The sequence below is a fragment of the Orcinus orca genome, chromosome 12 (genome assembly GCF_937001465.1).
Source record: "Orcinus orca chromosome 12, mOrcOrc1.1, whole genome shotgun sequence".
In the NCBI taxonomy this organism is placed as follows: domain Eukaryota; kingdom Metazoa; phylum Chordata; class Mammalia; order Artiodactyla; family Delphinidae; genus Orcinus; species Orcinus orca.
In genome coordinates this window covers 47,756,113-47,769,927 of record NC_064570.1, presented here as the reverse complement: position 1 = coordinate 47,769,927, position 13,815 = coordinate 47,756,113, and the positions used below count along the sequence as shown (strand labels likewise).

Below are 13,815 nucleotides of genomic sequence, written 5' to 3'. Positions count from 1 at the left end.
GGGTTTAAAGAATTTTTAGAGTTAGACCCAGTGCCTCCTTTTCTCTCCTGAAACAAAATTCCTAGGTCATGAAACCTACCTATATACATAATTAGCTATCTTCCTTCCTTCTGAACTCTTTTTCTACCCCTTGGTGGCTGTTAAATAATTTTCCTGGAAACTCTTCCCTCTTTTTTTCTCAGTCCTGACATTTATCTGTCTTAACAGCGCCATGTGTGAACACTTGCACTATGGAAACCCATCTTAATGAAATGGAAAGACTGGCCGTTTAAAAAAACAAACAACCAACTACCCATGCCTCCTAGAGTCCTGCCAGGCCAAAGGTCTGCCCTCCACTGGGTCAGCTGCTGAGCAGGCAGGCGGTACCCGCACCACGGGTTTAGTCATGTCAAATATCTTACTAGTATAGAGACAGTGGGCTGCCTAAGATGTTAGTCCTTAAAAATGTTGGCAGGCAAGGAAATTCTGCGTTTTCACTTCAAGTACATCTTGGAGCTGTTTTATTTCAAAGCACAGTTTATCAAATTTCACAAGTTAAAATGATGTTTTGAGGCTGACCTAATCAATGACTGTCTTCTGGCTATAGAGTCCGATTTCAATATTATATGATATAAAGGGCTTAATTTTATGTACCCATATATATGGACTTAGTTTCCTGCTATCTTTAGTCACCTCACTGGGCTTGCTGGTGTACACTGCCCATGTAAAACTTGCTCAGGGAATGAATGCCCTTTCTTCCTTTTCTTAGCAAAAACAGAGATAGAGAGAACACCGTTGTTTAAAAAAGAAAGAAAAAAACCAAACCAAACCCTCGTTCCATTCAGAAGATTTCTGTTCATCTTTCTTTGAAGTCAAAGGGTAATATAAAGTTTTGATTTGCAACAAAATCTGAGATTATCCATTAACCACTCTAGCAGGCCTTCTACTGCCTTTCAAATGTACATCTAATTTTTAAAGGGACCAGGCTCTTTTCTTTGTGTTTACCTTTCAAAAAGTATATTTAAGTAGAATGGTCTTTTAGAGTTACGGAGTAGCTTTTCAGATGTTGAAAGGATATATTCTTAGAAAAACTGCATGCAAATGAGAGGCAACAAGCTGAAACTGCATGCAAATGAGAGGCAACAAGCTGAAACTGCTAATCTCAGGAGTGAACAGCAAGTGAGAAGTACTCTGAATGCAGCACCTCTGTTGGGAAGTAGGAAGCTGCAGAAATCATTCTGAATTCCACAACCCCTGAAAATACTGTGTAGCATTTACTATCCCATTTTTGAATGTACTGCGTAAATGTAAATGATACAGGTCCCCTGTCCTCGCCAAGAGTTTATTCTCAGACACAGAAGGAGTGCACATGACTACCTGTTGCCCACCTTCTTTTCAGCTTGATGGTATGGATCTGAAGAGGAGGGCAGAGGATCAGGGAATCAAATGCTCACAGACAAGGACAGATGATGACTGCTGTCTGGAATCTGTTAATCTCCCAAAGGACGTAGTAACTGCAACAACAGTGGATGATAAATATTGTCGTTTTGTTTTGTTTTTCCTCAGTCCTGCAAAGGCAGTTGTAGTTTCATTAGTCCCATAGCCTGCAGTGCTCTATTGGGCCCGGACCGGGGCACAAACCCGGGTCCCCTGCATCGGCAGGCGGACTCTCAACCACTCCACCACCAGGGAAGCCCGCCCTCCTTTCTTAACTATTATACACCCCCAAAGATGTATAGTTTAAATTGTATATACCAACGTTTTATCATGTTTTTATGTAATAAGTTACATAAAAGATATTAAACAAAAACCACCCATCCCCTTAAAAAGTTGTGTGTGTGGAAGGACAGTGAGGCTAATGACCATCATGGCATGGCCAAATAACACAATCTTAGAAAACAGAACTATAAGTAATTATTAGACTTTTTTTTTTTTGGCTGCACCGTGTGGCTTGTGGGACCTTAGTTCCCTGACCAGGGATTGAACCCGGGCCCTCGGCAGTGAAAGTGCCGAGTCCTAACCACTGGACCGCCAGGGAATTCCCTAATTATTGGACCTTTTGGACCAGTGACCTCCTTGTTTTGCAGATGCGTAGCATCACTGGATTTCAGGGGCTTCCGTAAAGTGAGTTGGGATGCCCTTCTGTTGGGCCATCTTCTGTCGTGAAACCATTTGTCAAGGAGAAGCTTGAGTTTCTAATGCATTTACGTCAGCTGTATTGGACCTGGTTTTGTACTATGGCCACCCCAAACTGAGCTTCCTTCATGGTTGACTCTCTGACAGCCAGAGGACTCAGCCTGGGATCTCAGTGGAAGAACACTCTCTGATGTCTCCAGATGTCTGGTACTGAGGCTCCCTGTAGGGAAGAGGTAGAGAGGGGAGAAGCCAGGGCTAGGCCGATCCAGCAGGAGGGTCACTTTCTTAGGCTGCTGCCCTCGACCTCTCAAAAACGGCTCTGCCTCTGGGCTCTAGTGAGGGGGGAGGAACTTCTCTCTTCATGTGGCCGGTCAGAAACATGTCATCTATAGAGAGGCTGAATCACCATTTACTTGAAGTGGGGATGGTTAGGAGGAAAGGGGGTAAGCTGTGAGCTAGTGTGTCTTTCTTTCACCCGTGGATAAAGAATGCGCAGATATTATGGGATTTAAGTTCTTGGTTATTTTTGGATAACAAAACAATAAATAGGGTTTCACACAATCCAAAAATGGCTTCTGTGGTTAGCGACAGTTGTTTGAATGATGGAAAATGTTTCAGGAGCAGGCAGTGTTCAAGCTGTCAGTCAGCAAGGCTCTGGTAATCCCTGAAAGGTGTGCAGCCCTGGAGTAGACACATGTTTAGAATAGAAACAAAAGACTAATTCCCTAAAGGCACTTACGCATTTGGATAAAGTCCACTTTAAACCACTGCCATACAAAATGGCGTTATCCCCTGTGTAGATAGTGGCTTCTAATATAAGCTTTGCATCGGTTTAAATAAGTTAGGTTAAATACGGAAACATCTGTTCAACATTTTCATGTCCCTTTCCATGTGACTCTTTATGGGAAGTAATCAGTTTTGCCCAGCGTTCGTGCATTCTGCTAAACTAAAATGTGTGCCAGTCTCCAGAGGATAGAGAGATGGGCAGGGATTCGTAGAATAGTTGGTGGCAGTCATGGGAGGCCCAGGCTGCAAGTAGAACACACCAGCTTTCCTGGGTGCTACTCCCTCACCAAGAAAGGCTCTCTAAGATCCAGAGATGCAGCACCCCCCGATTCCATTCTCCAGTCACCCAGATTCCCTGACTTCCTGACAAAAATCCAAAAAACAAAATAAACCTCAACTTTATTTTGCAGATTTTGGCTGAGGGTGGGGAAGGAAGTATTAGAAGCTGTAGTTCTTGCTTTACTTAAACAATGACAACAATAATAAAATTCAATGAAATAATGCCCCTTATAGCTGAAGAAGTAAGTTTCCACTTAAGTGTAATTTGAATTTACCAAATTTACCTTATTTCAAGAGACCCAAAACATTTCACCTCATTATTTCTTTTAAGGATTACAAAGTGTAGAACAGGGGGAAAAAATAAACGACTAATAAAGGATAATAGCGATTTGGCAGGCAGGTGTTCTTAGTTTCATCAAAAGAATGACTAGCATATTCAGTCTTATTTGAATACTAAAGAGTGTCTTAAAAAGTTATTCTAGATCCTTTGGGTGTTTCCTAAAGTGGATTAATACATCAGAGTCTGGATTCAAATTCCAAATAAAGCTGATGAATACACATAATTATTATCTCACCTGCCTTAGATCAGGTTATTCATTTTCTTCAGAATTGAGCTGGAATCCATCTCTGATAAGGACTTGGAGGAATTAGCCAGTTTGAGGTCACTTTTATCAATAGTTGTTTTATCTTTGTGACCATAAGTGAATTTCTTAGACCAGCACTGTTCAGTAGAAATATAATGCAAGCCACATAAGTAATTTAAAATTTTCTAGTAACCACATTTTTAAAAGTTAAAGAAAAAATGAAATTAGTTTCATAATATATTTTATTTAGCCAATATAGCCAAACTATTATTCTAACATGGAATCAGTATTTTAAAATTATTGAGATATTTTTTGTGTTTTTTTTTTCCACTAAGTTTTCTAAAATTTTGTTTTTGCGTTTTACACTTAAAGCACATCTCAGTTCAAACTAACCACATTTCAAGTGCTGGATAGCCCACACGTGGCTAGCACCTACCGTACTGGACAGCACAGTGCTGACATGGTGAGGCTGGGCAGCAAAGTAGGGAGGCTTTATTGGTCAAACCAGGAGTTTGAGCTTTACCCTGAAGGCTGTGGGGTCATAGCAGAGCAGTGTTATTTTTAATTTTGAACTTAATCAGGTGGTCTCAGAGAATGCAGGTTAGAGATTCAGGAGTTGGGGGCTGTAGCATGAAGCACGTTAAAGGCTGTTGTAGGGGTCCAGGTGAGGAGTGATCGCCCAGACTCAAACACTGAGGGGGACATGGACCAAAGGAAGAGTGTCTGAGAGATTTAGGAGGTAAAATCATCAGAACTGGGTGGTGACTGCTGGATCTGAAGGGAGGGAGGGCATAATCTAGGATGGTTGTCCAGTGTCTAAACCTGGGTAGCTGGGCCAGCAGTAGTGGTGGTAACTGAAACGGAGGGAGGCAGGCTGTGAGGGGGTGAGTGCGGCAGGGTACCAGCTGGGCCATCGCGCTTTCCGGCAAATTTGCTTTGCAGGCTTTCAGAATTCAGGCCAGCGTTTGGTGTAGGGGACAGTGAGTCTGTTTGAAACAACTGTTTGTTATGATAGCTCAGTGATTTCAGAGAAAGCAGTGGGAGTACAGACCTGCTTTTTCTTCTTGCTGTGAGCACAGATAGGTGATCACTGAGAAAGTGGAAGCGCTGAGCAAGAGGTGGAAAGCGTGGAACTTAGGGGCCGTGGGAGCAAAGCTTGTGTTAGGCAGTGGGTGCTGAGCCGCAGGTTTTGTCACCCATTATAACACCTGCTAGTCACACTCCTTTTAAAACATTGTTGGGTTGTAGATTTGCAGTCACTATTCTAAGTAGACTGTAAATTGAGGGAAAAGGTCCTTTAAAAAAAAAAGGCTAAAATTAATATCACTATTAACTGTGTGTCAGGCACTAAGTTCTTTACAGAGATATTTAATCCTCACAAACACCCTCTTGAAGTACTGTTGCTGTCTCCAATTTACAGACAAGGAGACTGAGGCCCTAGAGATTAACAACTTACCCAAGGTCACAAGGCTAGCAAGGAATGGAACCAGGACTTAAATGCAAACATTCTCTCTCCAGGCCTTTCTTCTTTCTGTTAAACTGACTCTATTTTTATCTGTTCTAATGCCACACAAATAGGCAAATCCTCAGGCAGAGAACCTTATGCTTTTATCCTGTAAGCTCCAGTATAACTTATTTCAGTTTGGTTCAGGTCCTCCTAGAAGAGAGGAAACTCCAGAATTGAGCCTTAAACTACCTTTCAGGGGAGCAGATGATGGCTGGATCCTCGGGTGACCTTGTGAGGACAAGGTGGCACGGTGTGTTCAAAGGTCTCTTCCTTTAGCTCATGGCCCGGTGGTAACTGATAAAGGGTGTGCTGGTTACTTTTTATTAAAATTTTTTTAAACCCTCTTATAAAAATTCTTATTTATAAACAAGCTAAACCATGTTAGCTTTTCTTCATGTGTTCTCATGAAAAATTTTATACATTATTTTTTACAGAACAAATTTTATAAATATTTGAATTTGGAAGGGGATGAGAGTCCATAACATGGTAGAGACACAAAGGCATTTGTACAAAGCTTCAAAACTTGTCCAGTTTTCCTACCACATTCAGTGTGGCTTCTTTCTCTTTGGTCTACAGATGAAACATGTGAATGAAAGCTTTCAAGATGAGAAAAATAAAGAGGTGGTTCTCATGTGCATCGGCATCACTTCAGGAGTTGGACGGCTGCTCTTCGGCCGGATCGCAGATTATGTGCCTGGTGTGAAGAAAGTTTATCTACAGGTGCTTTCTTAATAAGCCTTTTTTCCTCCAGCAAATTTATCCTTACCACCTAATGGCTCATTATATGTACTTATTTGCTTAAATTCTTCTGTAAAAATGAGAAATACTTTCTAGAACCTAACTTTTACAAGCAGTTTTTCAAGGGCAAAATCAGTTATGAGTTTTGGGTTTTCAACATGAGAAATTGGCGAACAAACAACAATCTTTGTCTTGTCATGGAACTCCACCAAACCAAAATGGTGTTTGCCCATTGTTTTTTCTAAGAATGATTTATTTTTGGCATAGTTCTCATAGTCACGTGCCTTTTGCAATACGCTGTGAAATTCAGGGGTGTGCATGTCTTCTGAGTTTCTTTACTGCAGATCGCCTCCTGGGTATTGTGGGGTGTGCTGTTCCAAGATCACGTCGACACTTATTTGACAAGTATTTAAGTGACTCCTCCGTGCCAGACGCTGTGCTAAACGGTACAGCTGAAGTATGGTCTGTGTGCTCAGTAGTTAATGGTCTCCGGGGAAGAAAGATAAAGCAGTGCTGCAGCACAGTGGAATAATGGTATGCTAGATGGGTGCCATAGAAACATAGGCACAGAGCATCTAAATCACTAGAGGAGGTTTGAGCAGGCTTCCTGGGCTGGTGGAGTGTTAAGAGGTGAGCAATAGTTAAATAGATAAGGAAGACAGAAAAGGGTGTTTGTTGCAAGCAGAGGAAGCCACATGGGCAAAGAGATGTTAGGTCTGGGAAACAATGTTTGAATGGACTAAAGAGAGAATAGTAGATTGATTGGCTGAGGGATAGGCAGGAGTCAAGTTGGGAAAGGCCTTTATGAGCACAGAAGAGGCTGAACTCTATCCTGAAATCTACCAGGAGCCATTAAGGATTTTAAGCAAGGGAGTGACATGACATGAGTTGTATTTTTTTTTTTTTTTTTTTTTGGTGGTACACGGGCCTCTCACTGTTGTGGCCTCTCCCGTTGCGGAGCACAGGCTCCAGACGCTCAGGCTCAGTGGCCATGGCTCACGGGCCCAGCCGCTGTGCGGCATGTGGGATCTTCCCGGACCAGGGCATGAACCCGTGTCCCCTGCATCGGCAGGCGGACTCTCAACCACTGCGCCACCAGGGAAGCCCGACATGAGTTGTATTTTATAAAGCTTAACCTAGTGACTGTGAAGGGTGGAATACAGAGGAGGAAGGGCAAGAGTTCAGAACAAAAGGCCACATATCATGTGGTTCCCTTTATATGAAGTGTCCAGAATAGGCGGATCCTGAGACAGAGAGTGCAGCCTAGTGGTTGCTAGTGGCTGGGGGAAGGAGGGTATGGGGAGTGACTGCTCCTGGGTATGGGGTTTCTTTTGGGGTGTTGTAAATATCCTAAAACTAGGCAGTAGTGATGGTTGTACAATCTTGTTGTTAAACTAAAACCCGCGGTGAATTGTGCACTTTAAATGCGTGGGTGAATTCTTTGGTGTGTGAATTTATATTTCAATAAAGCTATTGTTATTATTTTTTTTAAAAAGCGGAGGCACAGGGACTAGTTGGAGAATATTGAAATAGTCTAGGCAGGAGGAACCAGGGCAGAGATGTTGGGGTCAAACAGGGAGTAAAACAGGGATACAGGAAATGAGAATTCAGTGGAGCCGCCTAAGCTGGGTCTGAGATTTGTGGCTCAGGTAACAGTGGAAGGTTTTGCTGTTTTATCAAGATCAGTAATTCAGTAGAACAGAGTAAGATGATGAGTTTGTTTTTGCCATGTTAAGTTTGTAGTGCTTGTGGGAAAGCCAAGTTGAGTTTGGAGCTCGTGGGAGAGCGTGGCTAAGAGCCCTGTGGGACTTCAGCATTCATGGGCTTGTATGGGGTGAGTAGAGTGTGTGCAGGGGACACTGAAAGGGAGTGGCCAGCCTGGTAGGAAAAAAACACCATAGTGTTTCCAGGGGCAGGAGTGGTCAGCAGTGTCAGTAACTAGTGAGAGGGCAGGCATGTTAAAGACTAACAGGTTTTCACTGGATTTAGCAACAGAGGGGAGTTTCAGTGGAGTGGCAGGTGCAAAAGACTGATCATGATCAGCTGATTAAATGGAAATACAGGCAACTTTGTCAAGGGCTTGGCTGTGGAAGGAAGGTAAAGGAGAGACAAAATGGGGGCTTGGGACTGGGGATTGAGCACGTCCGTTCACTGTAGAGATGAGGGGCAGTATCTGAGCAGGGCCTTGAAGGAAAGGTAGAACTTGGGCGAAGGACATGGTTGGAAAAGACATTTATTACAGATAAATTGCCTTTAATTGATTTGAAATAATAGCCATCCCCATTTACTGAGCACTTCCATGTGCCAGACGATGAACTGAATGGTGTACGTACAGTATCTTCTTTCCTCCTTGCCCAGCCCTTTGAGGAAGGCACCGTCGCTGTTTGGATGCCAACACGGAAGAACAGAGAAGCTACCTCACTGTGGGTGTTTGTGTATAGGGCCAGGCAGAGAGCTGCAGGAAGGAGTCTGGTCACACGGCAAGAAGGAAGTGCAGACAGCTAGTAGAGTGCTACTTTTAAAAATATTCACTGTGTTAGGATCATTCCCCCTTTTATTAATACCCAACTGCGGATATCCCTGTCGAACACTTAGCAGAACATTGTCTTGTTCTCAAGTGTCAAGGGAGCCCTCTAATGGAAATTGGTTGTATTACAGACTTTTGGCTTCCTTTCATTTATTAAAATAAAAAAGGAGTGCCCATTGTGCCCCAAGCACCAGCCCAGACCCTGGTAGGAGTGATACAAACAAGACAGACGTGGTCCCTGAGTTCCTGGAGCAAGACTTGAGGCAGGAGGAAGCTGGGAGTGAATGGGAACTCAAGAAGACAGGGAGAGTGGCCTGGGAAGAGGTTGGGAAGAGGAGGGCCCAGATTAAACAGGACCTTGAAATCCCTGATGCAGACATTTTACTTGACGCATAGTAGGTCTTTGTTGGGGAATGACGTGATTTTACATCTTAGTCGCTGTGGTTGCTCTGTGTGTGGAGGCTGTATTACTGGGAGGGAAGCAGGAGTGCTGGAGGGAGGGAGGCCAGTTAGGAGGCCAATACAGTGTCCCGGGTCGAGGCGATTGGGGCCCAGACTAAGGCGCTGTGATGGATGAAGTCATGGTATGTTTTATACATCAGCACTTTACTCGGGAACAACTATAACTTTAGAAAGTTTCCCCCTATAGGCAGGGCAGTCGGGTCACTTACAACATATTGGGGGCACATACGTTAGTATTTCATGTGATTTATGAAAGAAAATATAGCCTTTCCTAGCTTGTCCCATGTTTGGTCTGCAGTTACATGGCAGTGCGTTAAGAATCAGTAATTTCGTTTTGGATGAAAGGTTAGTCACAGCCTGGCTTCTTTTAGGTCGCATCTGATTTTTTTCATCCAAATGTGCAGTGTGTGTAGCACCTGGTAGTGCGGGCTGAGTCACAGGCGAGATGACTGCAGTCCAGCCCGAGGAGGCCCGTGGAGGAGAAAGGCGGCCTTCGGTGTGTCCTGTGCTGCTGGGAGCCACTGACAGCACAGGGGCCAACGCAGGCCTACCCCACACAGGCGGCCGGGCTCACCACCCCGCTCTGTTCCTGGCTTCCTTGCCCCACCTCCCAAACATTCAGTGTGGGTTTTGATTCTTGGCTCTTTCTTCTCTGCTGCGACCAACTCCAGCTCTGCCTGTTTGCTTATTCTTCCTTCTCTCCCTGTCTCCCTGCCTGGCTGTCCGCCCTTTGGCGGCCTTCAAGGGTTGGAAGGCTTCTGCTGCTTATCTTCCTCTCCTGCCTTTTGTTGGTGCTGTGTTTTCTCAGATGTGCCTGCTCCTTGCTTTCGTCTGTTACAGCTCAGCCTGGTGGGGCCACGGCAGTTCCCCTCCCTCTCTGTCCCCATCACACGGGTTCTGAGTAGCCTCCGGGCCCAGAACACACTTCACAGCCTCCCACATGTTCTACTTTTGGGGCACAGTCATCTTGGGTTTGGGAGGCCGCAGAGTAGAAAAGCACAGGCTCTGGAGTGTGATATGACTTGTCTCTAGATCCGGCAGAGGGCTGTGTGAGGACTCATGGTGACAGCTTGCTTGCTTATTTATTTATATAAATTTATTCATTTTATTTTATTTATTTTTGGCTGTTGGGTCTTCGTTGCTGTACACAGGCTTTCTCTAGTTGCGGCGAGTGGGGGCTACTCTTCGTTGTGGTGCACAGGCTTCTCATTGCGGTGGCTTCTCTTGTTGTGGAGCACAGGCTCTAGGCACACGGGCTTCAGTAGTTGTGGCTTGCGGGCTCAGTAAGTGTGGCTCGCAGGCTCAGTAGGTGTGGCTCACGGGCTCTAGAGCGCAGGCTCGGTAGTTGTGGCGCACAGGCTTAGTTGCTCCACGGCATGTGGGATCTTCCCGGACCAGGGCTCGAACCTGTATCCCCTGTGCTGGCAGGCAGATTCTTAACCACTGTGCCACCAGGGAAGTCCCGGTGACAGCTTATTTAAAGTGCCGGCCCAGAGTGGATCATTAATAGATCCTTGCTTTTATTGTTTTAGTATTCTATTAAATACTGAGGCAGATCCTGGTTTGGAACAGGTATCAAGGAGACCTTGGTTATCCTGATTTGGGGATCTTTGCTTATAGGTAACAGAGTTTAGGAATATATCTTACACTTCTGCTTAAGAGTTCTGAATTTAAACTTCCATCAGGGTCCTGGGTTCCAGGTATTTTCAGCCTAACAATTCTAAATGCCAAGCAAAGAGATGACCGAACTGCATTAATGATGAATAATGATGGTTAAAGAAAATCTTTGCAAGGGTTCCTGGAGTACTTTATTAGGAGAGGAAAGGCTATGTCCTGGTATCTTCTCAGCCATCTTTCTTAACTTCACAGACCTGTTTTTCTAGTCACCATTAAATTACTGTAGATTTGTGTGTTTAATATGTAACTGTTGTAAAAGTGTGAAAGTGTTTTTCAAAGGTTTGGAAGTTGTAACTCTAATGACAGAATCAAAAACTTTGGGTTTAGATCACTTTCCCATCGTGTCAGATTTCTCTGTGCCATGGACATACTGAAGTGTGGACGTCATATCCATGTATGTAAAGCAGACAAACCCAAACAACATGTGTGTACACAGAAGAGGTCTAGGAGGCTCACCAAATTGTTGAGCGGTTATTCCTGACGAGGAAAGTGGGAATGGGTTGAGGGTGGGAGGGGGTTGAAGGGAGAGTTTCATATATTACTTTATATATTTTTCTAAGGTTTGAAATTTTTCAAGAATGTATTCATGAGTTACTTTTGAAATTCAGAAACTTTTTTTGTAATTTAGAAAAATTAATCACTTTTGGATCCAACTTCCTGTGTAAGCTTCCTCTTCTGGTTGAAGTAGAATGAACTGATCAGCGTTGTCCAGTTTTCTTTTTTTTGTTGTTGCTGTTATTGTTGCTTTTTGTTCCCTTTTAGCATTTTATGTTTTCCTGAAGATACATTGGGATAAAGGTAGATGCTTTACCAAACATAAACTATTTCCCAAATGGTATTCAAATATTTAGTAGTTCCCCGGCCTGAGTAAGGAATCAGACGTTGATTCTCTGTTCTTGCCTGGGCTGTGGCACTGGGGCCAGTTCCCCCTCCAGGCAGAAATGGTGGTACTCACGTGCCGTGGGGAAAGTTGAACAGACTCCCTGTGAAGCACTTCCAGAGAACTGTGTGCTTTAGAAGAAGCCAGCCACCTGGCTGTGCCCTAAACACTTCCCTTAAGTGTGATGGACCTGCAGGTCTCTGCTGCCAACTACTGGGTTCCTAGCCAGAGGCTCTGAAAGTCTGGAAACTTTATAGTGAATAAATTTATAGGAGCAACCCTTGATTCTAACTGTGGCCAATTGTGTGCCCGCCTCTGAAAGTGCCTTCTGCTATTCAGGTGCAGCTCATTTTTCCTCTTCAGTCATACACTTAGATTCCTGAGCAAAACTTCCCCTGACAGTTCTCTGAAAATGCTCTCTTTGTGACAGAAATGGGAACGGTAATAGCAAAAAAAACCCCATTTTTTTTGTTTGTTTGTTCTTAGGTACATAAACTAACTTAAGCGGGGCGTTATTCTTCTAGAGCCTGTTAAATTATGACAGGAGATATTTCCTTGTATGGTTTTAAGAAACAAAAGCAAGGAAGACATCTCAACAGTCAATGCCTTATTAAATGTCAGTGCCAGAGCCTATAAGAGGATTAGGAACCTTTGAATCTCTTATTTAAATCTAACCAGAGTTACTGCGTTTGGGGCGGAAAAAAAGATTGTAACACTAAATTTATTCACCTTTCAAACTGGGGCCTAGTATCTATAGATCAGTAGATGTTTGGGGAAGTGATGAACCTCCTACACGCAGTGTGCTAAATAAACCTTGGCCTGTGCTCCTTGTGGCTCAGATGTCCCTGCATGTGGGGAATATGTATGTCCTCACCAGCTTGGCCTGCTTACCTCCTAATTTAGCTACATTTGGGGTAGTTATATCTGCTGAGAAAGAGCAGCGTTTCTCACTACTATAGCTACAAATAAGGCAGAAGTAGCTAGGTATTTTCTGAGAAATGCTAAAGAATAAATGTGTAAATTTCTATAATTCAATTCTTAAAGAAAAACCAAGAAATTTTACTTTTAAATAACAACTAATAATTTTTATTTAACAATTGTTATTAAAATTTAAGTTTTAAATATTTGAAAAAGAATATAAATTAACATAATTTGAATTGAGAAAAGGAGAACTTGCAGTCAGGTAAAGTATTAAGAAGTAATATGCTCAAAATATATAATAATAAATTCGAAACTCTTACATGATTTCTTTTTTTACAAAATCCATTGTGTATCTATACACTAGCAATCCTTTTTTAAAATAATTAATTAATTAATTAATTTTTGGCTGTGTTGGGTCTTCGTTGCTGACCACAGGCTTTCTCTAGTTGCGGCGAGTGGGGGCCGGTGCGCAGGCTTCTTATTGTGGTGTCTTCTCTTGTTGCAGAGCACGGCCTCTAGGTGGGTGGGCTGCAGTAGTTGTGGCACTTGGGCTCAGTAGGTGTGGCTCATGGGCTGTGGAGTGCAGGCTTGGTAGTTGTGGCACATGGGCTTAGTTGCTCCGCGGCATGTGGGATGTTCCCGGACCAGGGATCGAACCCGTGTCCCCTGCATTGGCAGGCGGATTCTTAACCACTGCACCACCAGGGAAGCCCCTCTTATATGATTTCTTACAAAACTGACCAAAGAACAAAAAGTTGAAGGGGCCAAAAATGGATAGAAAGATCAGGATAACTAACATAAGTGCCTCGGTCTCATGTTACATAAACTGGTCCAAGAAAACATTTGTTTATTGAGCAAAAATGACTTTGGGCTAAGCTTTCAACAGTCACTCTGGTTGTCTTACCTTGGGAGAGATTTGTTCTGAACAAAACAGTAAAAGAATAGGAAGCACATTGAAAGCTCACCTAGTAGAATTACAGTTGTGTGGTTGGGAATATTTGGTATGTGGCTTTACCAGTTAAACCCATTCCATCTGGCCCCGTGATGTCCTAACATTTTATTCCAGGTTCTCTGGAATTTGTAATGATAGATACCTTTCTAAGATTCAAGTATTTATCTTCTTTTGTGTTTGTAGATAGAGTAAAAATGTATCTAATTAATAATATTAGGATTTGTCTTTATTAGTTTTTCAATAAAAATAACTCAAATCTTTACTTACTTGCTAGTTTCAACCCACTTTCTACATTCTGATTTAGCTTTAAATCTCTTTTTGTGTAGATGGGCAGCATCAGGGAGTCTTTTTATCAAGGTCACAGAGAGCTAGAGCCCGGTCTGTCCC

The 13,815-nt window shown here is 43.2% G+C and overlaps 1 protein-coding gene across 1 annotated transcript in view; it reads left to right on the top strand.

Annotated features, from left to right (window-relative positions):
- The window catches only part of SLC16A10 (solute carrier family 16 member 10), a 142,669-nt gene that overhangs the window by 115,620 nt on the left and 13,234 nt on the right, over positions 1-13,815 (top strand). The window contains exon 4 of the mRNA XM_004264718.4: positions 5,848-5,991. Coding sequence (XP_004264766.2) covers positions 5,848-5,991 — 144 coding nt within the window. The remainder of the gene's footprint in view (positions 1-5,847; positions 5,992-13,815) is intronic.